Source organism: Pan paniscus, chromosome 19 (assembly GCF_029289425.2).
Source record: "Pan paniscus chromosome 19, NHGRI_mPanPan1-v2.0_pri, whole genome shotgun sequence".
NCBI classification, from domain to species: Eukaryota; Metazoa; Chordata; class Mammalia; order Primates; family Hominidae; genus Pan; species Pan paniscus.
The window spans coordinates 30,133,699-30,161,672 of NC_073268.2; the positions used below are offsets into that span (position 1 = coordinate 30,133,699).

General features: G+C 38.2%; 1 protein-coding gene across 1 annotated transcript; it reads right to left on the reverse strand.

Moving 5' to 3' along the window:
- Window positions 1-14,183: 14,183 nt before the first annotated feature.
- On the reverse strand, window positions 14,184-16,350 carry CCL8 (C-C motif chemokine ligand 8). The gene is made up of 3 exons (XM_003818005.4): window positions 16,208-16,350; window positions 15,399-15,516; window positions 14,184-14,982 (listed from the first exon to the last, which is right to left on the reverse strand). Exons 1-3 carry the CDS (start codon window positions 16,311-16,313, stop codon window positions 14,877-14,879), a joined length of 330 nt encoding a protein of 109 aa, XP_003818053.1. The 5' UTR covers window positions 16,314-16,350; the 3' UTR covers window positions 14,184-14,876.
- Window positions 16,351-27,974: the final 11,624 nt, after the last annotated feature.

The following is a 27,974-nucleotide window of genomic DNA, read 5'->3' on the forward strand; positions in this document are numbered from 1 at the left end:
ATAGCCAAGACAATCCTAAGCAAAAAGAACAAAGCTGGAGGCATCATGCTACCTGACTTCATACTACACTACAAGGCTACAGTAACCAAAACAGCATGGTACCGGTACAAAAACAGATATATAGACCAATGAAACAGAACAGAGGTCTCAGAAATAACACTGCACATCTACAACCATCTAATCTTCAACAAATCTGACAAAAACAGGCAGTGGGGAAAGGATTCCCTGTTTAATAAATGATGCTGGGAAAACTGGCTAGCCATATGCATAAAACTGTAACTGGATCCCTTCCTTACACCTTATACAAAAATTAACTCAAGATGGCTTAAAGACTTAAATGTAAAACCCCAAACCATAAAAACCCTAGAAGAAAACCTAGGCAATACCATTCATGATATAGGCATAAGCAAAGACTTCATGACTAATACACCAAAAGCAATTGCAACAAAGGCCAAAATTGACACATGGGATCTAATCAAACTAAAGAGCTTCTGCACGGCAAAAGAAACTATCATCAGTGTGAACAGGCAGCCTACAGAATGGTAGAAAAATTTTGCAATCTACCCATCTGACAAAGGTCTAATATCCAGAATCTACAAGGAACTTAAACAAATTTACAAAAAAAAAACCATCAAAAAGTGGGTTAAGGATATGAACAGACGCTTTTCAAAAGAAGACATTTATGCAGCCAACAAACACACACACAAAAAAAGCTCATCACCTCTGGTCATTAGAGAAATGCAAATCAAAACCACAATGAGATACCATCTCACACCAGTTAGAAGGGTGATTATTAAAAAGTCAGGAAACAACAGATGCTGGAAAGGATGTGGAGAAATAGGAACACTTTTACACTGTTGGTGGGAGTGTAAATTAGTTCCACCATTGTGGAAGACAGTGTGGCAATTCCTCAAGGATTTAGAACCAGAAATACCATTTGATCCAGCAATTCCATTACCGTGTATATACCCAAAGGATTATAAATCATTCTACTGTTAAGACACATGCACATGTATGCTTATTGGAGCACTATTTGAAATGGCCAAGATTTGGAAGCAAACCAAATGCCCATCAATGATAGACTGGATAAAGAAAGTATGGCACATATACACCATGGAGTACTATGCAGCCATAAAAAAGAATGAGTTCATGTCCTTTGCAGGGACATGGATGAAGGTGGAAGCCATCATTCTTAGCAAACTAACACAGAAACAGAAAACCAAACACTGCATGTTCTCACTCATAAGTGGGAGTTGAACAATGAGAACACATGGACACAGGGAGGGGATATCTCACACCAGGGCCTATCGGGGTGGGGGACAAGGGGAGGGGGAGCATTAGGACAAATACCTAATGCATGCAGGGATTCAAACCTAGATGACAGGTTGATAGGCATAGCAAACCACCATGGCACATGTAAACCTATGTAACAAACCTGCACATTCCACACATGTATCCCAGAACTTAAAGTTAAATAAAATTTTTTTAAAAAGAAAATTTGGTACATATACATCACGGAGTACTATACAGCCATTAAAAGGTATAAAATCGTATTCTTTGAGGCAACATAGATGGAGCTGGAGGTCATTATTTTAAGCAAATTGGTACAGAAACAGAAAACTAAAGACTGCTTGTTCTCTCTTATAAGTGGGAGGAAAACATTGAGTACACGTGAACACAAAGAAGGGAACAATAGACACCAGGGACTATTTGGGGGTCAAGGGTAGGAGGAAGGTGAAATTTGAAGAATTAACGACTGATTAATATGTTCATTACTCGGGTGACAAAATAATCTGTACACCAGACATCCACGACATGCAATTTACCCATGTAACAAATCTACACATGTACCCCTTGAACCTAAAATAACAGTTGGAAAAAATTAAGAAAAAAAAGACCATGGGGACTTAATTGGGATTATATTGACTTTTTTTAAACTTTTAAGTTCAGGGATACAAGTGCAGGTTTGTTACACAGGTAAACTTCTGTCATGGGAGTTTGTTGTACAGATTATTTTGTCACACAGGCATTAAGCCTAGTACCCATTAGTTATTTTTCCTGATCCTCTCCCTCCGCCCAGTGTGGGTAGGATCTTTCAGATCCTCCCTCTGAAAGGCCCCAGTGTGTGTTGTTTCCCTGCATGTGACCATGTCTTCTCATCATTTAGCTTCCACTTATAAGTGAGAACATGCAGTATTTGGTTTTCTGTCTCTGTGTTAGCTTGCTAAAGATAATGGCCTCCAGCTCCATCCTAAATTGACAGCTTAACATTATCGAGCCTTCTACTCCATAAATGTGGTATATAGCTCTTCATTTATTTAGGTCCTTCTTCATTTTCCCTTGAGTATGTGTGGTAGTTTTCAGTATAGAGGTCTTACACATCTTTTGCTAAATTTATTCTTATTCTTATTCTATTTTTGATGATACAATAGATGGATTTTTAAAACTTTAATTTCTAATTTCTTATTAGTATATAGAAATTCAAGTGATTTTTGTATATTAGCTTAATTCCTGTGATCTTGAGAAATTCACTTTGTTCTAGTAGTTTTTGTAGATTTCCTTGTATTTCCTATGTATATAATCATGTTACCTGTATATGACATTTTAAGTTCTTTCTTTCTAATCCTTACGTCTCTGTTTCTTTTTATCTTACCTTATTGCACTGCCTAGGACCTTGAGAACAATGTTGAAAAGGAATAGGAGATACTTCTTTTCTTGCTCCTGATCATTTACAGTGCTGTTGTTTACTTCCTGAAGATCTGTGTTTCCATTGGAATCATTTCCCTTCAGATTTTCTCATAGTGAAATATTGTTATTCTAGTAACAAATTCATTCAGCTTTCATTTTTTTTCTGAAAATGTCATTAGAGTAGAAAAACACTACAAGCAAAATTTACTTAGTTGACATGTCTGTAACCAACAACTTCAGCATATACATTTTTTCAAATACACGTGGAACATTTATCAAACTGACTCTCTATGTTGGACTACAAAGCTAATCTCAAAAATAGAAAAGGTTTGAACACATAGAATGTGTTCTTTAACCATTATGGAATTAAATTAACACCAACAATACAATGATTTATTTTTATAATATCTCAAAGCTTAAAACTTTAGTCAATTTTGTCTAAATAACTCATAGATTAAAGAAGAAATCACAATGGAAATGAGAATATATTTTGAGGTAAATTATGATGAAAATGTGTCATATTAAAATGTGTGAGCTTTAAAAGCTGTGTTTAAGAGATTCATAGTGGCGACCGGTTGCAGTGACTCACACTTGTAATCCCAGCACTTTGAGAGGCCAAGGTGGGTGGATCACCTGAGGTCAGGAGTTCGAGACCAGCCTGGCCAACATGGTGAAACCCTGTTTCTACTAACAATACAAAAATAGTCAGGCGTGGTGGTGGCCACCTGTAATCCCAGCTACTCGGGAGGCTGAGGCAGGAGAATCGCTTGAAGCCAGGAAGTGGAGGTTGCAGTGAGCTGAGATCGCACAATTGCACTCCAGCCTGGGCAACAGAGTGAAACTCCGTCTCAAAAAAAAAAAAAGAGATTCATAGCGGCAACTCACTCATTGAGAGGGAGGAGAAAGCAGGGAGCTCCAGAGCCCTGCCTAGCCTGGCCTAAACTTTGCTGCCAAAGATGTGGTGGCAACAGGTACAACTTCTCCCTTGCCGAGCTGCAGCACTTCAATGGGGTTTAGGACCTGCACATTCTCATGGCCACACCAGAAAGGGCAAGGTGTTCAGCGTGACCAGAGGTTGCAAGTTCCAAGGGCCAGGGGGCCACACAGGATCTTTGCCGAAAGAGATACATCCAGGGGCCCTGCCACATTTTGCCTGGATAAGGGAGCACTGCAGGACAAGCATGATGACCTTTCTGACCTCCCTCCTGCCCAGGAGGAGACCCTGAGTGACTGGGCCTCTCAGTTCACGTTCAAGTATTCTCACCTGGATAAACTGCTGAAGGAGGGGAGGTACCCACTGTGGATTCAGATAAGGAAGAACCAAAAGATGAGAATGTACAGAAAAATGATTATTTTACAGAATCATTTGTAACATTCCAGTCTGTCTTAAAACATGGTGATTTCAATTTTTGGAAAAGCTTTGAACTTGCTGTATCTTTTAAAATTAACAACACTAGTGACACTGATAAAATTAACTTCTGTCTTAGAATGCATGATGTTTGTGTGTCACAAATCCAGAAAGTGAACGGCAGTGCTGTAATACTAATGTTAATACTGTTTTTTCTTTTATCTGTAGTTAATACAAGCTGAATTTAAATGTGTTTGTTCTGAGAGACAGGTAAGAAGACTTGAATATTTCCCAAAATAGGTAGAAATGTTAAATGTGCACCAAGAATAAAGAATCAACTGTTAGTTGTGATATTATCTAAAGATGGAAAATCCCTTTTTTTCTCAATTGACTTAACTGCCTGATTTGTTTTATCTACCTCCATAGCAAATCTGCAGTGTTCCAGAGTCTTTGGTATTGATTAAAGAGCTGTCCACTAACGAAATGAAATCTCAAAGCCGGGCTCAGTTGGAAACACACACACACACAAACACACACACACTCACTTACTGTGTTCCTGGACTACTTTGTTGTCCTTGCCATCACATGGTCACTTAGATACCCTCACAAACACAGTAATCTACATTTAGGATTAAAATAGTATCTGAAGATTCAAAAGAAAGCTTTGGAGAAAACCAGCCGGCTTGCCTAAAAGCCAAAACCTATGAAGAAGATTGTAGGACTATCTTTCCAATCCCCAATGTTCATGGTGGGGCAATAGTTATTTTACACAGTTTGAAATGAGAGAGAGGCATACAGAACAGAAATAGATGTTTGCTCTCCTAAGAGCCTTCATACACACCCCAGAGCAATGAGGAAACAGTACAATTACTAGCCAAGTGATTTTTAAAGTATATTCATAAGGTAACAATTACTCTTCTGTTATTACAAAACTCTACCCATGACTATGGTTTGCTCTTTTGGTTCACACTAAGCTTAAGTGGTCTACACGACTGTGTGAATTTGTACAAGTATTATGTGAACAACTAGGGAGATTTCTAACTCTTGTAATTGCAGTTAGTTAAGTAATCATTGTATTTTCTTGTGAACTGTGTTTAATGGTTGAACCTCGAATCAGGAAACAAAATGAAGTGCTTTGATCAGTTAATAAAGTGGTTTTACCCAATGAAAAAGACAGAGATTCATAGAATTAAATGCATGTATTAAAAAGAAAAACTTAAAATCAGTAATCTAAGTATTCTTCTCAAGAATTAGAAAAAAGGTAGAAAATCAAATCCAAAAAATGGAACAAAAAAAATAAAAGCAGAAATTAATGAAAACATAAAAGAAACATCCAATGAAGAAAAATGCCAATGCAAAAAGTTTGCTCTTTGAAAAGATTAATAAAATGTTAATCCCTTTGCAAGACTGACCAAGGAATCAAAAGTGAAAAGTTCCAATTTAGCAACATCAGAGATCAAAAGGAAGACATTATTACAGAGACTACAGATGTTACAAAATAATAAAAAAAATGAACAACTTCAGATAGATATATTTTAAAATTTTATGAAATGGATAAAATGTGAGAAAAACACAATTTATTAAAGAGAACCAAGAAAGATAGAACATTTTAATATTTCAATTCTAGTAATTAAAAACTTTTGACAGGTAAATTCCAGAATGCTTTACTTCTAAGTACTAACGGAAGCAAAAACATGAATTCTTATAAAAATATTTTCAGACAATAATTAAATAAGAAACACAGTCCAGTTTATTTGATAAGATCATTATAATGTTGAGGCCAAACCCTGAGAAGGACTTTCAAGAAAGAAAAATTATAGGGCAATATCTTTCATGAGCATAGATGTAACAGTCCTGAATAAAATAATAGCAAATGGAATCCAGTAATATCTGAAAAAATGATACATTGTAACTAGGTTGGTTTGATTTTTAAAATACTAGCTTGTTTTAAAATTGGAAAAACCAATGAATGTATTTTATCACAATTATAAAATGAAGTAGAAAAATCATATGATCGTTTGAATTAAAAAATCATTTATTGAGTTTCAAAGCCATTTCAAAGCTAAAAGAAAAAAAACCCTAAGCAAACTAACAAATACAGGAAACTTCCTTAATTTGATAAAGAGCATATACAAAATACCTCCAGCAAGCATAACACTTCATAGTAGAATATTGAAAACTTCCCTTTGAGAGCAGGACTGAGACAAGGCTGTCCACTTTTATTCAACATTGCACTGGAGGTCCTAGTAAATGAGATATAAGAATCTGAAATGAAATTATCATGATTGTAAAGGATGGAATAAAGCTGTCATATTTTGGCATGAAACATGGGTTTCATAAAAAACATCTGAGTCTACACATAAGCTATTAATAATTGAGTGAATTTAGCACAATTGCTCATTAATAATACAAAAGTTGATTTTACTTTTACATGTAACTAACATTAAGAGATGACATTTCATAAGTGACACTATTTCCAATAGTTTATAAAAACCTTAATACCTAAGAATAAATCTGACAAGACACGTGCGATACCTCGGAAACTACTAAGCATTACTAAGAGAAATCAAGAGACTTGAATAAGCAGAGGGATATGGCATGCACACGAATTGGAAGACTGAATAATCAAGTTGTCAATTCCCCCACAAATGCAATGTAATCTCAATTAAAATCCAAGCAAGTATTTCATGGAAATTGATAAGCTTATTCTAAACTTCATATAAGGAGAAATACAAAGCCAAAAATCATCAAGACAATCATAAAGAACAAAGATGTAGAACTTGTACTACCAGATATTAACACTTATTATAAAGTTGTAGTCATTAAAACATGTGCCATTACTCCAAGAATAGAAAATATACCAAGGGAACAGATTAGAGGGTACAGAAGTGGAATCATACGTATATGGACATCAGATTTATAACAAAGTTTGCATTCTAAAGAAGTTAGGAAAAATAGTCTTTTAAATAACTCATGTGCTTTGATTAGTTAGTAAAGATATTTATAGGAATCAGATATTTATAGGAAAAAATATAATCTTGATTCCTATCTTTCCTATCTTTCAGCATACACAAAAATTAATTCCAGGTAGATTGTAGCTCTAAATGTGAACAGAAAAAGAAATGAAGTTTCTAGAAAATATCATAAGAGAATACCTTAATGACATTAGGTTTTAAAAAGTTTTCTTAAACAGAAAACAAAAGTATAAACCATGAAGGAACATGATAAATGGACTATATTAAAATTGTGAACTTGTTTTTTTTAATCAAAAAGCATCTTTAAGGGAGTACACAGTCAAATCACAGATTATGAGAAGATATTTCAATTCTTATGCCTGACAAAGGGTTCCAATCTGGAATGTCGAAAATACTTCTAATTCATAATGAAAAGACAGACAATCCCAAATAAAAATGACAAAAGACATGGTCTTGAACTTTATAAAACAGGATAGCCACCAAACATTTGAACAGGTGCTCAACCTCATTATTCATGAGTGAAATGCAATTTGAAACTGTATGAGATGGAACCATGCACATAATAATAATGGCTAGCTTTTTAAAAAATATACCTTAAGTTCTGGGATACACGTGCAGAACATGCAGGTTTGTTACATAGGCATACATGTGCCATGGTGGTTTGCTGCACCCATCAACCCGTCATCTACATTAGGTATTTCTCCTAATGCTATCCCTCCCCTAGCCCACCACCCACCAACAGGCCCTGGTGTGTGATGTTCCCCTCGCTGTGTCCATGTGTAGTCATTGTTCAGCTCCCACTTATGAGTGAGAACATGCAGAGTTTGGTTTTCTGTTCCTGTGTTAGTTTGCTGAGAATGATAGTTTCCAGCTTCATCCATGTCTCTGCAAAGGACATGAACTCATCCTTTTTTATGGCTGCATGGCCAGCTGTTTTAAAAGAACAACAATACCAAGTGTTGCAATACCAGATGTGGAGCATCTGGTGTTACACGCCCCACCCCCCCACACACGCACACACACTTACAAACATACACACCATAAATATGTGATATAGAATGATCTATCTCTCTATCTTTAAAGGGAGTGTTTTGTGTCTTGAACTGTTTGAGATTAGACTGTAGACAGAATGCCTAATTATACCTTAATAGTTCAGTATATTTCCTAAAAACAAAGATACTCTGCTACAGAACAACGGCATTAAAAATATGAAATCAGGACATTAACATCAGTTTAATATCACCATCCGATCCAAATATTTCATTAAGGCTTTTTTCATTGTCCTAATCATATCCTTTACAGGTTCATGATCCAATCCAAGATCATGTTGCATTTAGCTGTCATGTCTCTTTAGTTTCCATCAATATGAAATAGTTGCTCAGTCTTTCCTTATATTTTGTGACCTTGACAGTAAGACCAGTTACTTAGCAGAATCTCCCCCAATTTGATTTGCCTGATATTTTCTCCTGATTGGATTCAGTTGATGTATTTTTAGCAGGAAAGTAATTGAAGTAATGCTGTGTCCTTCTCAGTGCACCATTATCAGGAGATATTCAGGCTGATTTGCCCCATTACTGGTGATGTTAGCTTTTATTACTTGGTTAAAATGTTGTCAAGTCTCTTCTCTTCTCTTAATTATATATGTTAATTAATAAGTGTTTTGTACTTATTAATTCATGTTATTAATTATGTTGTGGGAAGATACTTTGAGGCTATGTCAATAGTTAAATTTTCACCCATGAGTTTTAGTATCCATAGATGATTCTTGCCTGAATCAATTTTTACTCTGATAGTTAGAAGTTAGTGATTTTCTAACTTCACCATTCCATCTATATGCATTGGTTAGCATTTTATTCTAAGATAAAACTTTATCTTCTTTGATTTTATTCAATGGGCTAAAATAAATTATTTTGTAATAAAAAATGTATTTATTTTGGTGATCAAATTGTCCCAAATTGGCCAGTGTGAGACTCTTCAGGTTGGCTCTTTTTTTTTTTTTTTTGAGTCGGAGTCTTACTCTGTCACCCAGGCTGGAGTGAAGTGGCACGATCTCGGCTCACTATAGCCTCTGCCTCCCGGGTTCAAGCGATACTCCTGCCTTAGCCTCCTCAGTAGCTGGGACTACATGCATGCACCACCATACCCATCTACTTTTTGTAGTTTTTTAGTACAGATGGGGTTTCACCATGTTGGCCAGGCTGGTCTTGAACACCTGGCCTCAAGTGATCCTCCCGCCTTGGCCTTCTAAGTTGCTGGGATTACGGACATGAGCCACCAAGCCTGGTCATGAGCCACTGTACCCAGCCCAGATTGGTTTTTAAATGTTTTTGACACATCTCCATCTTTCTTTGAGTACTCCCTTTCTCTTTGACACGATAGAATATTCTAATTCTGGAGTCAGCCACTTATCCCAGGAGCTCTTGTTTCTATAGTGGAGGATAGTATTTATAAACTGGGCACTGAAGCGCACATTACCACCCCATGTGTCATTCTTTCTAGGCTTTCTCAGTGAACATAACTAGTATACATATGTTTATGTGTTCCCACCAATCACCATTTCCTTTCTTCCTTCCTTCCTTCCTTCCTTCCTTTCTTCTTTCCTTCCTTCCATCCACCTACCTATCTATATTTAAAACCATGAGTTTACCTCTAATAAGTTAATGAACAGTGAGTTCACCTCCAATTCCAGGCCAACATCCCAGAGTTTTTTTTTTGTTGTTGTTGTTTTGCTTTATTTTTTTTCCCTCCAACTTTCTGTACTTTTTATAGAAGCTTCTTCAACATTGAGTGACTTGACTTCCATTATCTTTGATACATTTCCATTTCCATCATTTGCTCAATCCATTTTTGTGTCTTCATTCTCCTAGTTATGTGGCTAACTTGGCCCCGGCCCTGTTGCTCCTGATTTGTGGGCTGTCCTCTTGAACCCAAACCTACCAAGCACGTTGACTGAGTCTATAATGTCAGCCCCAGTCCTGGCTCCAAAGATCATGCTGGGTAAGTCCCCAGTCCTAGTCTTATCCCCAACCCTGGAGAACACACCAACCAAGTACCCAACTGAGTTCCTGGCCCTGACTCTAGTGAGCTTGCCTTTTGAGATCCAGGTATTGACCAAAGAGAAGGGAAACAAATATTAACTGTATAAAACAATGAATTAGGCACTTAACAAAAATACAACCAAGAACACTCACAGAGTCCACTTCACTCCCATGCTACCTCCACTGGAGCAGGTACTGGTATCCATGGCTGAGAGACCTGAAGACAGATCACATCACAGGACTCTTTGCAGACACCCTCCAGTACCAGCCCAGAGCCCAGTAGCTCTGCTGGGTGGCTAGATACAGAAGAGAAATAACCAGCACTACAGTTTGGCTGTCAGGAAGCCTCATCCTTAGGGGAGAGGAAAGAGCACCAAATCAAGGGAACACTCCATGGGACAAAATAATCTGAACAGCAGTCCTTGAGTCCTGTATCTTCCCTCTGACACAGCCTACCCAAATGAGAAGGAACCAGAAAAACAATTCTGGTAATATGAAAAAGCAAGGCTCTTCAACGCCCCCAAAAGATCACACTAGCTCACCAGCAATGGATCCAAACCAAGACGAAATCTCTGAATTGCCAGAAAAAGAATTCATAAGGTCAATTATTAAGCTAATCAAGGAGGCACCAGAGAAAGGTGAAGTCCTACTTAAAGAAATAAAAAAAAAGATAGAGCATATGAATGGAAAAATCTCCAGTGAAATAGATAGCATAAAAAAATCACAATCACATCTTCTGGAAAGGAAGGACACAGTTAGAGAAATGCAAAATGTGCTGGAAAGTCTCAGCAGTAGAATCAAACAAGCAGAAGAAAGAACTTCAGAGCTTGAAGACAAGGCTTTTGAATTAAACCAATCCAACAAAGGTGAAGAAAAAAGAATTTAAGAAATGAACATAGCCTCTAAGAAGTTTGAGATTATGTTAAACGACCAAATCTAAGAATTATTGGTGTTCCCAAGGAAGAAGAGAAATCTAAAAGTTTAGAAAACATATTTGAGGGAATGTTTAGAAATATGTTCCCCAAATATGTTTAGAAAACATATTTGAGGAAAACTTCCTCAGACTTGCTAGAGATTCAGACATCCAAATAAAAGAAGCTCAAAGAACACCTGGGAAATTCATTGTAAAAAGACCATCACCTTGGCAAGTAGTCATCAGATTATCTAAAGTCAAGAGGAAGGAAAGACGCTTAAGAACTGTGAGGCAAAAGTACCAGGTAACCTATAAAGGAAAACCTATCAGATTAACAGCAGATTTCTTAGCAGGAACCCTACAAGCTAGAAGGAATTGGGGTTCTATATTTAACCCCCTTAAACAAAACAATTATCAGCCAAGAATTTTGTATCCAGCAAAACTAAGCTTCATAAATGAAGGCAAGATAGTCTTTTCCAGACAAACAAATGCAGAGAGAATTTGCCACTGCCAAGCCGGCACTAGAAGAACTGCTAAAAGGAGCTCTAAATCTTGAAACAAATCCACAAAATACACCAAACTAGAATCTCCTGAAAGCATAAATCTCACAGGACTTATAAAACAATAACACAATGAAAAAAAGGTATTCAGGCAACAAATGGTATTATGAATAGAGTAGTACCTCACATCTCAATACTAACATTGAATGTAAATAGCCTAAATGCTCCACTTCAAAAATACAGAATGGCAGAATGGATAAGAATTCACCAAGTATCTGCTGTTTTCAGGGGACTCACCTGACACATTAGGACTCACATGAGCTTAAGATAGAGGGGTGGAAGAAGATATTCCATGCAAATGGACACCAAAAATAAGCAGGAGTAGCTATTTTTATATCAGACAAAACAAATTTTGAAGGAACAGCAATTAAAAACGACAAAAAGAGACATTATATAATGATAAAAGGACTAGTCCAACAGGAAAATATCAGTCCTAAATATATATGCACCTAACACTGGAGCTCCCAAATCTATAAAACAATTACTACTAGACCTAAGAAATGAGATAGCAACACAATAATAGTGGGGGACTTCAATACTCCAATGGCAGCACTAGACAGGTCATCAAGACAGAAAGTCAACAAAGAAACAATGGACTTAAACTATACCCTAGAGCAAATGGACTCAAGGGATATTTACAGACCATTCTACCCAACAACTGCAGAGTATACATTCTATTCATCAGCACATGGAACATTCTCCAAGATAGACATTATGACAGGCCACAAAACAAGTCTCAACAAATTTAAGAAAATTGAAATTATATCAAGTACTCTCTCAGACCAAAGTGGAATAAAATTGGCAATCAACTCCAAAAGGAATCCTCAAAACCACGCAAATATATGGAAATTAAATAATGTATTCCTGAATGATTGTTGGGTCAACAATGAAATCAAGATGAAAATTTTTAAAATCTTTGAACGGAACAATGATAATGACACAACCTATCAAAACCCATGGGATACAGCAAAAGCGGTACTAAGAGGAAAACTCATAGCATTAAATGCCTATATTTAAAAGAAAAAGTCTGAAAGAGCATTAATAGACAATCTAATGTCACACCTTAAGGAACTAGAGAAACAAGAACAAACCAAATCCAACCCCAGCAGAAGAAAAGAAATAACCAAGATCAGAGCAGAACTGGTAAAAGGGATGGCAGAAGCATTTGAACATCTGCCTTCACCCTTCACTGTGGACAGTTACCACCCAAAATGTTCACTCTTCCACACTTCTGAAACTTGGACAAGTGTGTGGCGGAGTCAACTCCTGACCCAAGATGACACCCAGGAGGAGCCTGGGGGCAGCAAGTGAGAAGTGAGAAGAGGCAGAAAGCAGATATTGAGTGAATCAAGTGAGTCATGGACTGCCACAAATGGTTGGCCTTAGCTGAGGGTGAAACTGAGGTGAGCCTAAGAGGTTGTATGTCAGCTTTGAGTGACCTTTCCAGGTCTTTCCCCCAGTTTACAAGGCAGCAAAGCAGGGCTTACAGATCTGAACCAGTTTATGGAAGGATGTGGATTTTTAAAACACATATATTCAAGTCAGGGCACATAAAACATCAACCACTTAAATAAGATGACATGTTACTTAAGGTGTATTATGCTCATTGTCATTTGAAATATAATGACATAATCCCAAAGTGAAGCTGGGTAAAATTTGAGAAGAACAAATTTGTGTCTTTTTGCTGTGGCCTGGTGTCAGTTTTGTGTGAGTGTTCTTGCCTTTAGAATTTGGGATTTGTGGTCCAGGATTTCATGAAGCCCAGGACCCACATATCTGTGCCCAGTTGACCTTGAAGCTATTGAAGAAAGAGGTTAGAGTTTGATGGAGCTTTTTTGTGGACCCTGCCTGGGAGGTGTCCCTCTAGTCCATCTGACACTTAGCTGCTTTATTGCTCTTGGGACTGTGGGTGTACTACTTTGAACTTTAACGGAAAGCTTGTCTCCAAATAAGGGGTATCTGACTTAGATGTGTTTTTCCAATAAGCTAGGCCCTGGCTGCCTTTATGGCTTTAATCCCAGGAACTTTACCTCCCCACTCTACCCCAGACAACAAACATGACCTTGTTTCTAAGAGACATGGCTCTAGAGCTGGAGGGACTTGTGTAGTCATCTGCTAGATCCTCTCACTTCCTGCCTGTGACACAGTATAATCCTGATTTTTGGACAGGGCATCTTAATGATGAAGGGAAAAATTATATCACCCTAAGTGACCAAGAGAGTTAAGGTTATTCTTAGGAGCAGAACCCAAATCTCTTTCCTTTCTATACTTCCAAATATACTAGAATTGTGGTATCTTTACATGAACATTAACAGTAGGCCCTGCAGAGTTGGTTCAACAGTACAATAAATTTGTTTGCCTTAGACGTGTTTTTCCAATAAGCTGGAAAAATAATAAGCTCTGGTATGTATGGCTCAATATGGCGGGTCACATGTTTGTAAGAAGATTCAGCTAAGCTCACTAAGTACAGGGGAATCTTGACCTTAAGAGGCTGTCAAAAAGAAGAGGTTCCACGCCTTTAAATGGATGCTTGCAAGTTCTTGGGATTGGGGTTGGGGGTAGAGTGATGGAGATTATCTTAGTCTTTTTGGGCAGCTATAACAAAATACCTTAGGCTGGATAATATATAAACAAGAGAAACAAGAGAGGCTAGCGAATCAGGGCTGCTGAAGTTAGGGACTAGAGTCAGAGAGCTGGAACATCCTGGCCTGGTCCCACCAAGTTCTCTGGGAACCTTGGTTGAGTCCAGCGTAGCCAAAAGACATTCCTGAAAAATGGCCCGTCCATGCCCAAACTGTCACCCATGATGCCCAAAACTCACTCCCAGCTAAATGTCACCCCAAGAAGAATAAGACTAAGTAGTTTTAAATTATATATATATTTTTCTTTTTGAAATTTTTTTTCAAAATTCCATAGTTATATACAGTAACATCAATTTCAACAACAGCAGTACAAAGCACACATTTGACTTACAGGAGCACTGATTGCCAAAGAATACCAAAGTGTTTCACCTTCATGATCCATGGGAGGACCCCACAACACTACAAACAGGTAGGAGGGAGAACAATGACATTTTGCCGTGAACTTAATTGAGCTCACAGGGAAACAAAAACAAAAACAAAAAACACATCACCAGGATTTTGAATTTTACATTCACCAGGATGTATGACAGATAGAGTGTCAACAACTTAAATATAATTAAATACTTTTTAAGAAATATTATGCTTTAAATTATTTAAAAATAATCTCTTTGTGGATGTTATAATAAAATAATGTCCCACTGCACCTGGGGGAGGTTGGGGAAAATAAATAAGCTTTTCTTCAAGCTCTGAATCTCAGTCCATGTATGAAGGCTCAAGGCTTCAGATTTTGAAATATTTGGTCCAGATGCTTCATGGAATCCCTGACCCATCTCTCCTTGGGGTCAGCACAGACCTCCTTGCCCTGTTTGGTCTTGAAGCTGTTGGGGGAGAGAGGGCACAATTAGATGGAACACTTTGAAGATCCTGCACAGGACTGTGGGCCATTGGTCCCTAGAACTGATCAGCCCTTGGTCCTTAGGTGAAGGACCCAGACCCGGGAGAGGAGGGAGGGGAAGAGTGGGAGGAAGAAGCTCCAGAAGGAAGCTCTGCTCTTGCTGTCCAGGTGAAACCCTCCAGGGTCCTGGCTACAGATATTGGGTTAGTTTCACCAAGCCCCTAGAAGGGAATCCTAGAGCAGTTATGGACTCCTTCTCATGGACTGAGTTTCTCTATGGGGTAGAAGGGCCCTTTGGATAGAAGTTATATACATCTGACTCATATGGACATGAATCTTGACTTCTCTATGTTGTCCATCAGAACTTTTGAATGGGGGTGCCAGGCACTGTCCACTCACATCACAGCTTCCTTGGGACACTGGATGTTGGTGATTCTTGTGTAGCTCTCCAGCCTCTGGATAGGAATTTTCCTATTGATCACGTTAAAGCAGCAGGTGATTGGAATGGAAACTGAATCTGAAAGAAATTTTGCAAAGAATGAGACATTTAGGACCCACTGTAAGTGTGCATTTGTAAGGAAAAGAAGAGAAGGAAGGAAAAGACCAAGAAGTCACCATCCCAAGTTCAGTGTCTTAGTCCAGATCCCAGAGATACAATGTTGCCTGTGAGTCTCTTTCCTCTATTGAACTCTGCGGCCCGTCATTGTTGACTGGGTTTGGAAACATTTTGAGTAACAAGCTAGTCCTTGTCTACTAACCCAAAACTTCTGACTCTGGGAACATAAGTTCCAATACCTTGCTTCCCAGTCTTTCATCCTCATGGGCTTTAGAGTTAGCCTATGCCATACGCTGAGATTCTTCTTGGTCCTCATCCTCTTTACACAGCCACTGTTCTGGAAGGTACACTGAACCATAACCAAAATTTGAAGCTTCAGGCAATAGTTTCTTCCTCTCCACTACTGCCTGAAATGTCCTTTACACCCACAGTGAGAAACAGTTCTTCGTTCTGGATTATTTCCCCAAACAATGGGCGGGTTGCTGCTGTAGTGGCTCCACTGTCTCCTCCCAAAACTGGGGTCAGGAAAGATCAAGGGAACCAGCCTCAGTGACCTGAGCCTTTAGTTCTGGTTTTGTTCCTAATGAGCTGTGACATAATGGCTCTTCTTAATTCCTCTTTTGGTCTCCCCTTAAAAAGGGAGAGGTCTTACCTGGCTGAGCAAGTCCCTGAGGGCTGAAAGTGGCTGCCATGAGCAGCAGGCACAAAAGCGCTGCAGAAACCTTCATCTTGGAGGGCAAAGGTGTGAGCTTCAGCATGAGAGGTGAAGGTTTCTGGGTTGTTCTCAACCTCTCTGCTCCTCGGTGGCTCTGCCTGCCTTTTATAGGGAGCAGAGGGCCTGGGCAGGGTCACAATCAAGGAAGAATGAAGTAAGACCTTCCTTGAATATGCTGAGTAGGCACCAGATCCTGGGATAATTTCCAGATTACAAAAGAAGGAAGTTGTGAGTTTCTATCTTTTGCTTAGGCTCTGTGGAGCAGAGGCTGAAGGGTATGGGATTGTGCTCAGCAAAGTGACCTCACTGAACTATTAAGGGCTCTGATTTCCTTGAAATGGAAAATTGTCTATAAGAAAGGAAGAATGGAAGCTGACGTCATAGTGGAAGAGAGCCAAGGGCCTAACCCTCTGTGGGTAACAGGAGGCCAGGGATGGGCCCTAAGGCTTTGCTGGTGCTCTCCATCACACTAGAGTCACTTGCAGTTCTAAGCCAGGCAAGCTCCTTTAGAACCCCAGCCAGAGAACGTTGGCAGAATGACAGAATCCTGGAACTAAGTCTTAATGCCCCAGAATCTTACTGTTGCAGAGGGTAAGAACTAGACAGCACATGCTGGTCTTGTAGCATGGTGGTTTCCAAACATTTTATTTAGATGCTCAAGTTTCTTTCCAAATGAAATTATATGGAGAAGTCCAATATGTCATGGAGATTCAGGTGGAATGGGCCCGTTTGCTGAAGGCCTTCCAACTCTCTTGGTTCACACACAGTGGGGCTGTAGGCGGGGCGTGGCGAGAAGGAACCAGGTTTGCAAACGACTGACCTCATCTACTCCCCCTGCAGGCCTGATCTATCCATCATTACAATATCATATAGAAGTTTTCCTGCTCTAAGAATTCACTGTATTCTTCTATTCATCCTTTTTCCTCTCCACAAATCTCTGGCTACCACTGATCTTTTTACTATCTCTGTGAGCTTGTCTTTTCCCAAATATCATATGCGTAGTTGGAATCATATAGTAGGCAGCCTTTTCAGACTGGCTTCTTTCACTAAGCAATATGCATTTAAGGTTTCTCCGTGCCTTGTTGTGGTTTGATAGCTAATTACTTCCTTTCTTCTTTATTCATTTATTATTTTTATTGTGGTAAAAATGCACATACCATCTTAACCATTTTTAAGTGCATAGTTTAGTGCCATTAAGAACATTCACACCGTTGTGCAACAGTCTCAATAACTCTTTTCATCTGTAAACAGAAATTCTATACCTATTGATCTCCAGTTTCCCCTCCCCCAAGCCCCTGGCAACCACCATTTCTACTTACTGTTTCTGATTTTGACTGCTCTAACTACCTCATGTGAATGAAATCATATAGTATTTTTCTTTTGTGACTGGCTTATGTCATTTAGCATAAGGATCTCAGGGTTCATCTATGTGGCAGCATGATATGCTACATATCCTTAAGGCTGAGTAATATTCCCTTGTATGTATATAGTACATTTTATGTATCCATTCATCTGTTGAGGGCTCTCTATTCTGTTCCATTGATCCATTTGTCTATTCTTTCGCCAATACCACACTGTCTTGATTACTGTTTCCTAATAGTAAATCTTGAAGTTGGGTAATGTTAGTCCTCTGACTATTCTTTTTCAGTACTGTGTTAGCTATTCTAGATCTTTAACCTTTCCATATAAACATTAAAATCAGTCTATCACATCCAAAAAATAATCTGCTGGGATTTGGACTGGGATTGTGTTGAAGGTACAGATCAAGTTGGGAAGAACTGACATGCTGACAACATTAACTCCACCTATCCATACACATGGAATATCTCTTCATTTATTTAGATCGTCTTTAATCTTTCATCAGAAGTTTGTAGTTTCCCTCATATATATTGTACATCTTAGACTAATTTCTAAACACTTCAGTTTATTGTTGTTAATGTAAATAGTATTGTGTATTAATTTCAAATTCTAGTTGCTCATTGGTGATATACAGGAAGTTATTGAATTTTATCTGTTAGCCTTGTATCCTGTAGCTAAAATTGCTTATTAGTGGCATGACTTTTTTTGTTGCTGATTCTCTGTAATTTTCTACACAGACAATCATGTCTTCTGCAAATAAAGACAGTTTTATTTATTCTTTCTAATCTGTATATATTTTTATTTTCTTGTCTTGTGCTGTTGTGTTGGCTAGGCCTTCCACTATTATGTTGAATTGCAGTGGTGAGAAGAAACATCCTTGCCTTATACTCAATCTTAGGAGAAAAATATCTAGTTTCTCACCATTAAGTATGATATTTGCTGTAGGTCTTTTTTAATGCACTCTATAAAGCTGAGGAAGTATCCCTCTATTCCTAGTTTGCTGAGAGTTTTCTTTTTTTAAATCATGAATGGCTGTTGAATTTTGTCAAAAAAAAATTTTCCATCTATTGTTATTATAATAAGATTTTCCTTCTTTAGAAAGTTGATGTGATGGGTTATATCAACCAATTTTTTAATGCTGGATGAGCCTTGCATACCTGGAATAAATTCCACTTGGTTGTAGCTTATAATTCTTTTTATATGTTGTCGGATTTTATTTGCTGATATTTTGTTGAGAATTTTGTTCATGAGTTTGGTTTATAGATTTCTGTTGGTTTGTAGTTTTCTTTTGTTGTAATGTCTTTATCTGCTTTTGATGTTAGGGTAATTCTGGACTCAGAATGAATTAGGAAGGGAGGAGAGGGGGCAATTACAAAATTTGTTCCTCAGGAATTCTCATTGTTTTATAGAAATAACATCGGTTAGTAATTGGCAATGTATTGTTGAACTATAGGGTGTATATCTAAAATTTCACCACCAAATCCAAGATTGAATACTGCCTTTTCAATTAGTGTGTTTCGATTTCTCACAAGACAGTAAATATTCCTCAATAATCTTGAACTTTAAAAGCTCTATAGGAGTTCATATATATCAGTGCACCATAATTAACTTAAGAATTTACTTCTCCATAGTTGGGAATCATACCATTTCCATTTTTATGGTTTTACACAATACTTGTGGAAAAGCTGATATAACATTATTATTAATGTCTTCGTTTAATTTTCTAGCCAAAGAATTAATAAATCAAAATATGTGGATATTATTAAGGCTTTTAATCAAATGAACACATTGCTGGAAAATTTGCCCCTTCACTTAAATGTGAGTGTATTATTCTTAAAAACATTTTATAGTTGCTAAGAAGAAGATATTTGTCTTGTTAAAAGACAAAAGAAACGTACAGTGATAGAGGTTAGAACAGTGGTTCCTTTGCAGGTATGGACATCATGAGGGAACCTTTTGGAAGGTTCCCTCTCTGATTTTGATCAGAGAGGTAGTTAAATGGTTAACTACACATGTAAAATTCATGAAACTCTACATTTAAAATGCCTGCACTTTACTGGACAGTATATTGAATTATACTTCGAAATAAAGTAAATCGAAGCAAAAGGCTCACCATTATTTTGCTTACATTTTACTTTATTTGCTTTTGAATATGTATGTTAGTTGCTTTATTTTTTTCTTGTGATTAATATGCTCCTGTTATTAAATCAGGTGGGTTTTTACTGTTTTGATTCAGAAGAGATTTTTAAACATTTACCTCATGCATTTTTCATTTATTACAATTACTATGTGAACTTTCAACAGTAAAGAATTTGCAGTATATGGAACATGTGTGTCATTTGGTTTTCCTTTAATCAGAAAGGAAATTGAGTTGTTCCAGGATGGCAGCTTTTTAATCATTTTAGGGGATGGTTCTCTGCCAGGTGTACTGTGTAGCATCAATCTGAGTGTGTGCATGGGGTGGGGGTATTGGTTTAGGGGTGGAGTTTGTGTATATTTTCAAGCAGCAATAAAGCCATTGTCTTATGTAATACCCTGAGGACTTTGTTAATTTTCCTCTGAGCTGACTTCAAATGAAAAGTGCATCCATGCACAGACAACAGAAATAGTCATGAAAATTATAATTATTGGGAATCAAAAAAGGCTAGTAAAAATGAAGGGAATTAAGTGTCAAGGAACTTGAGTCTAGTCTTGATTTCACCAATAACCTGCCCAAAGTGGCCTTGGGCAAGTCTTATTGACTTTGAGATTCACTATCCTCATCTATGAAGTATGGGGTTTTGACAGGTTTTGGGATGACAAGTAGTTTTTGATCATGTGCCAACTTTATGAATTGGTGATAGATGACTAGAAAGTTTTGTTGTAAAAATAAAACAATGAGGCATTACCTTGGGTTTGTGAATGTAATGCTGTGATTGATTAGTGATGTCTGCTTTTAGTACAGTAATAAGAAGTGGTACCATCCATGTAACCTATTCCAGAATTAAATAGTACTTAAGCTCTTCTCTAACTTGATTCATCTGTGATTGTCTGCAAATAATCAAATCAAAGAGCAGAGAGGCTCAGATGCTAGGAAATGTCAGAGAAGTGTTCCTGGCTGTCAGTCCTAAAATAGACAGGCAGAATAGCATGATGGTTAAAAGTCTTCATTTGGATACTGGGAACACTGGTTAATATATTTGTCAGAGAAGGCTTAGGTTATTTAACTTCTTTATATTCCAATTTCCTACCTATTCTTTAATTTTCTTGTGTGGAAATTGATACTTATTTTTATGCATTTTATGAATATTATCTGATACCCAAAACTTGCTTTGAAGAGTGAGTAGCATATGGTAGGTGATCAATAAACTAACTGTAATCAATAGTTAAGTAAGGTGGGTGTAGTGTCCAGAAGATAAGTGGATATAGATGTGTTATAGGGATGGACCTTGGGGAATATTTGTGCTGTGGATGAAGAAAAAAAATGTGTCTCCCAGGAACGGGAGCAAAGTGAGATCCTGGGATCCTGCCATGAACCAAAATACTAGACGGCTCTGGGAACTCAGAGGGAATGGAAGTCAGATCCCAGCGCTAACAGATGCCAAGGGGCATCAGAATTCTAATTCTGCAGGGAGTTTAGGAATCTCAGTTGGCAAGCTGCTTTCATTATGCAATTTCCCTCTCTTGTTTTATTTTTAAACTGAATTTGAGAAATCCTTATGTAAAAAGTTAAAACGAAACTTAGGGCATGCAAATTCAGCAGCTGTTCTGTCCAGTGGCCTGCCTGTGTTGTTCAGAGAAGTGGTCCTTCTGCCTTTCCTGTTTCTTTTCTCTTCGGTGGCTTCCCCATGAGCAGTTTCCTAAGGTGGACTTGACAACTATGTGAAATAGGACATATAGAACAAATATGTCTGTGGCTCAGTGGCTAATGGAGCAGAGCCTGAGATCAGAAACAACGGTCTATGAATGAAGGGCAGGAAATGCATACCTTGCTATGGAACCAGACCTTCTAGATTCATACCTGGTTCTCAAGGAGTGAAATTAGGTGGGAGAGCATCCTGGGAAGCAGAATTTCTGCTTTCATTTTTCAGCTCTGCTCCAACTGTCCTTAATGATCACAATATTATAGAATGAGTTGAAAGAGGCAGTTGCATTTAATTTATTCGAGCATTTCCCTTTACAAATGAAACAACAACAGAAGTGAAATGATTTATTGTAGGTTGTGCGGCTACTTCATGACAAGCTAGCACTGGCAAGTGGGAATGTCAGAACAAAAGTCATCATGGAATTCCAATTAGAGGGCAAGAACCATGCAGAAAACCTACAGTGAGGTGTCTAGAAACCGCAGAGACTCTCCAGTGCACTGGTCTTTTCAGACCTGCCTCCTGGAATATCCAGATGCCTGGGGCAATTATTAATAATACAGAAGAGATGCCTTAACCTACACCAAAATACAGAGTCAGAATCTTCAGAGATGAAGCCCCGAATTCTCTATTTCTGAAGTGGTCTAGGTGACCAGGTAATTTTTAACCAAAGCCATTTTGGGAGTCATTAATCTAGTTCAAATGCCTCATTTACAGATGTATAAACTGAGGCACAGAGTGGGAAAATGATTTCCCCAAAGTCACTTTGACAATTTAGTAAAGAATCAAAACCAGAATTCAGCGACGGGGTCACCATGCCCAGTTACACATTGGACTATCTCGTTTGGTCCCTGGTACCTGGTAGAGTCTTCATTGTAATGGAGGCTCCAGAATCTTTATTTTTTTGTCTCTGTAAGTTCATGTTGCAAGGATAAGCAATCCTGGGCCCAGCTGGAAAACAGATGAATAATTTCAAGGAGGGTTACTTAATATGTCTCAACAAAGGAGCATGAACAGATTCCATTCAGACTTGGGAACACGGAATTTACTATTTCAAGCTTTTGTATCACCAGTCCCCACTCAATGCCTAATATTTGCTTGGCACAGGGGACCTTCTGAAACCCAATAAACTGTATAGGGATGTCTATTCTTGTCCTTTGTAACTCCCTGGAATCAATTGGAATTTTAGGATAAACTCTTGAATGAGGTTTGGGTATGCGGCTAGGTGTAAGGAGGAGAGGTGGGCAGAACTGTTTTATTATGAGAACTAAGAAATTGTCTTGATGACAGTGAACTGTCCAGTTGCCCCTGGGGCTTTGGGGGTGCTATCGGGATGTGCGTAGAAGTCTCCTGGCCTGCCCTGCTGGTTATTTGGGCAAATATTGCATAATGCTGGGTTACTGGCTTGCTTGGTAGTGTAGATTCTGGTTACTGTCTTCCCCTGCTCTGTCTCTGCTGGTGGCCATGGTGATGTGGTCCAAGACACACATTTAAGGACTAGGGGTGAAAATGGAATTTGTCTGTTGAATCCCCTCATTTCCTAAATATACAGATTATCATCTCAACTTTATTGATGGAGCAGCTGAGGATGAGATTAGGGAATTGATATGCTAGAGGTGAAACTGAGCACCCAGGGGTCTGGTTGTCCAGGCCAAGCTCTTCTCAGGGCTCCTGGTTTTGAGTGTAATGCCTGGAACAGTGTGGTACGGTTTGACACAGCATAATGTGGGCTGCCTCTTATCCAGATTTCAAGAGTTTTCTCACCAGTCTACTTTCTCCTTATTTGGGCTGCTGGAGTCTTTATCACTGGACCACCCGTGGTCACTGGCAGGTGAAAGAGACATGGAGACTCTTGTCCTAGCTCTTAAATGTATCTGCCTGGACGGACACATGCCACTTCTGCTTACATTTTATTGCCCAAAGTGGATCACACAGGTTGTCGGTTTTCAAGATGGCCTGGAAGTACAACCCTGCCCTGTGCACAGAAGAGGAAGAACTGGAACTATCAGACGTCTCTAATCACTACCAGATGTTCCATGTTATCCATGTCAGTTTAGTAACCTTTGAGCCTTATGACGTTCTTGGCTAAGCAATTTCTCATACTTCACATTCAAATAGTCCTACTCATTTATCAAAAATGTCTTTTACTTTAACTTGAGGGTCTAAAATGTTTCATAATATTTAGTGCACTCTACAGCATTCTAAATAAAACATATTAATTTTGTCGACATAAAAACCAAACCCACAATTGACTTTTATCTAAATGTCAGAGAATAGTGTTAATGATTCCACAAGTTATTCACATCAACTCAATAAAGTGGGAAATTATTATAAAGCCCTCAATGACAAGGTGTTAATTGGTACTCAGGGTGGTATTTTTACTTCATTGTTTATTAAGATCACAATTAAGCTCATCAAGGCTAACAGCCTCTGGGTTAATATCTGTTAGGCACTGTGAAGGAGTCATTGCACAAATAAATGTTCCACATCACATACAAAATAGTCGGTTTTGTTTGTATCACTGTTTTTTAAAAACTGAAACCAAGTAGTCTACTTGATTTGTTAATATGATTAATATGCATTTTACTCCATAATAGCATTCTGAGCCAAATAGTGTTTCATTTTCTTTGTGTGAAAATCAACAGTTCATTTCTATTCGATGTTGTTAAAGATAAGAAAGTACAATATGAAGTCAACTGTAGAGTCTTTAGGTCAGTATAATAAACATTAGTGTGTTTTAGACTACATGAACTAGTTAAAAAAACATAAAACATCTCTCTCAAGGCACCTGCCAACATTGGCATGTAGCGATGGACGGCTGCAGTGTGGTGCCTACTCCCACATGTGCCTCCAACATTTGCCTGCAGAGTCCATGCCAGAGTCACTCCCACAAGAGGGATCTTCAAGAAGAAATTGCAACTTGAAGCTTCCAAGTAGCCCAATTTTAGCTGTATGGTTTTAATTAATTAATTAATTTTAGAGACGGAGTCTCGCTATGTTGCCCTGACTGGTCTCGAACTCCTGGACTCAAGTGATCCTCCTGCCTCAGCCTCCCAAAGTGCTGGGATTGCAGGCACTCAATACTGTGCCCAACTCCAGCTTTGTGGTTTTAAATTTCATTGCTTTTCCCATTCAAATTTCTGAGAGTCATCTAATCATACATAACTAAAGGAGATAAAGTCTTTTTTAACTGACATGTGGCTGCTGTGAACTGCAGAAATACTGTTTCTTCAAGATCTACCTTCAAAAGTCAAGAGGTTTCTATTTCATTGGTGGAGGGTACTACGCTTCCATCACTTATCTGAAGCATTTCCAGGATGTGTGCTATTGCTAAGAACATCTTCTGAAATGTTTCTGGCATTGCACCCAACACAGAATGAGGTACCTGAAGAACTTGTAATAAATTTTAAAGGGTTGCATTTTTCTTTTAGAAAACATAAAATATATTGTTCCCTAAAGGAAAGGACAAAAATGTATCTGCGTTTAGGGTAATCAGTTCGTTCTGCTTCAGCCTGGACTTTCTCGGTTTTAGCAATGAAAGTCCAGTGTCCCAGGAAACCTCTCAGTTCTGGGCAAATCAGGACAGTTGGTCACTCTATCTGTGCTTTAAACACTAAGATTGGATCTGGCTGCTCTATTTATGTATTTTCTCCCTTTCTTCTCTCTCCATCTCACTCTGTGTGTATATCTGTGTGTATATACATATGTGTGCATATATATGTACATAGGTATGTATATATAAATATACAAACATATACATATACACATGTATGTAAATACACACATATATGGACATAATGTACATATGATTATATTTACAGCTTTTTTCACTTAATGAGTCATGCACTCTCTCAAGTCATTAAATATTCTTCAATTGGTTGAATTTAGTGGCTTCATACTGCTTCATTATAAAAATGTCATACATAATTAAAGCATTTCTTTATGATTAGGCATATATAATTTATATTTTCATTTAAAAATAATTTTAATTAACATTATTTTGAAAACCCAAGTTTAAAAATTCTCCCCCATGTCTTTACTGCTGTTGAAATGTGAAGCTTTAGTAGATATTGCCATATCGCTTTCCATAAAGTTTTTACTCAGGACAACATTTATTAGTTGTAGTAGGCGAATAAAGCACCCCTTTGGCTAGGCACGGTGGCTCACATCTGTAATCCCAGCACTTTGGGAGGTCGAGGCGGGTGGATCACTTGAGGTCAGGAGTTCGAGACCAGCCTGGCAACATGGTGAAACCCTGCCTCTACTAAAAATACAAAAATTATCCGGCCATGGTGGCACATGCCTATAATCCCAGCTACTTGGGAGGCTGAGGCAGGGGAATTGCTTAAACCCAGGAGGTGGAGGTTGCAGTGAGCTGAGGTCGCACCACTGCACTCCTGCCTGGACGACAGAGTGAGACTCTGTCTCAATAAATAAGTAACCCCTAAAAGTTCACTCCCTGATCCCTGGAACCTGTGACTCTGTTACCAGGGATGAGGGGGTGAGTTTTTATCATATCTCCTTTAGATAATGGCTAACTGGGAAGGAGTTAGAGAAAACGAGTGAGCGAAAAGGCAGAATGGCCATCTCTCTGGGGAATGAGTTCAGGTTGCTGGACCAAACAGCTACAGGATTTGGGCAGTCCTAAGTTTCATTTTCACTTTTCACACTAAGGATCTTTGTGGATGGGATCCAGGGTACAGACCTTGAGATGGAGAGATTATCCAGGTATGCTCAATCTAATACCTCGAGTCCTTGAAAGTGGAGACTCTTTTCTGAGTCTCATCAGAGAGAGGAGATGGAAGAAGAAGAAATGCATAGTATGAAAGGGACTTGACCCACTGTTGCTGACTTTGAAAATGGAGAAGGGGGCTCTGGGCCACAGAATACAGAGGCGTCTAGAAGCTGGGAAAATCTCTTGTCTGACAGCCATCAGGAAAATGAACATTTAGGCTCAATAAACCAATAACCCAAAGGAACTGAATTCTGCCAATGCCCAGAGCAATCGAAAAAATGGATCCTTCCCTAGAACTTCTAGACAGAAACACATTCCTGATAATACCTTGGTTTTAGCCTGCTGAGGCCTATGTTCAGATTCTGACCTCCAGAATTATAACATAATACATTTATATTGTTTAAGCCACTAATTTTGTGGTAATTTATTAATGCAGAAATAGAAAAGTAATACATTATTAACTAAAAGTATATGCTACTTTGTTAATAAAAAATATTATTTTGTATATAGGCAAAACTAACCTATAGTGGTAGCATTGAGACTAGATGTTGTGGGGTATTGACTGGCAGGGAATGTGAGGGAGACTTTGGGGTTTAGAAATGTTCCGCAAATATTGATCTGGATGGTGATTCCTGGGGCATATGTATGTAAAAGTGATTTAACTTCTTTGAACTTTATTGTAGGAAACCATCGCCTCAATTTAAAAGTTAGCAGAAAGAAACTATTCCAGTATGAGCTTGTTTAAATTTGTGTCTACTGGTTGGTATTTTTGTGCACATGTTCAGTGGTTTATGTTTTCATCTGGTGAATTATCTGATAGTCTTCTTAGCTTAGGAGTTCAATTATTTTTTTAAATTTATTTATAAGAGACCTTAAATCTTCCACCTCTTGTTTATCTAATTTCTTTTTTAAAAAACTCTGGATCATCTTTTAGCAATACTGAAGTTCCAGAACTTGAAACATATCCCTAACCTCAGGATTTCCTCTCACAAGAGGGAACTTACACTCTTACACAAAAGCATCTGGGACTGTCCCTGCCAATTGCCTCATATAACACTGATGCAGAGTCAGGTTTTCTTTATAAATTAAGTTTATATAAATCCCCAGTCCACATGCAAGGCAAGTGTCACACAAAAATAAACTCAGAAAATTTTCATTCTCCAGTGGATGTGGCTTGACACAAAGGTGCATTCAGAGCTAAGAAATGAAAATAGTGGTAAAAGTCAATTATGAGAAAGCAAAGTGGGTTAGTAGAATGCAGGGCGTGTATGCCAAGTGCCTAATCTCAGCTTGCCTGCTTAGTAGCCATGGAACCTATTTAGATATTATTAGGTCCACCTGCTTCGTGTATCAAATGTGGGGATATACAAGATCAAGGATGGCAAATAGGTTTTCAATGCAAGTGTCAACTCGAGAGGTTTATTGGAAAAGATAATGAGGCCTTATGTCGGCTATGAGAAATAGTGATGTGATTCTTTACTGATATTCTCCATCAGTACAGGATCAGGGAGGAGCCCAGCTCTGGGACATGTTGGCCATTCGTGGGCTAGGAGATTATCTGTGTTCCTCTCCATTTTATTTTCCCATGATTGATTATCATCTTGAAATGAGTCTAATCTGAGACTTGGACACTTAGGGCATTAGGAATCAGCAGAGAAGTGTTCTTTGGTGTTTAGCTGTAGGACAGGCAGGATAGTGGTTAAAACAATGGACTCTGTAGCCAGATTGCCAGGATTTGGATGCTTGGATGTTTTGAAAGCTTATTTCA

Excerpts from the sequence above, each read along its gene's own strand:
- CCL8 (XM_003818005.4), bottom strand. The coding sequence starts at position 16,313 with ATGCTGAAGCTCACACCTTTGCCCTCCAAGATGAAGGTTTCTGCAGCG. Across the intron at positions 15,517-16,207 it reads TCAGGGACTTGCTCAGCCAG|ATTCAGTTTCCATTCCAATC; the intron begins GTAAGACCTCTC and ends AATTTCTTTCAG. Across the intron at positions 14,983-15,398 it reads TGTCCCAAGGAAGCTGTGAT|CTTCAAGACCAAACAGGGCA; the intron begins GTGAGTGGACAG and ends CTCCCCCAACAG.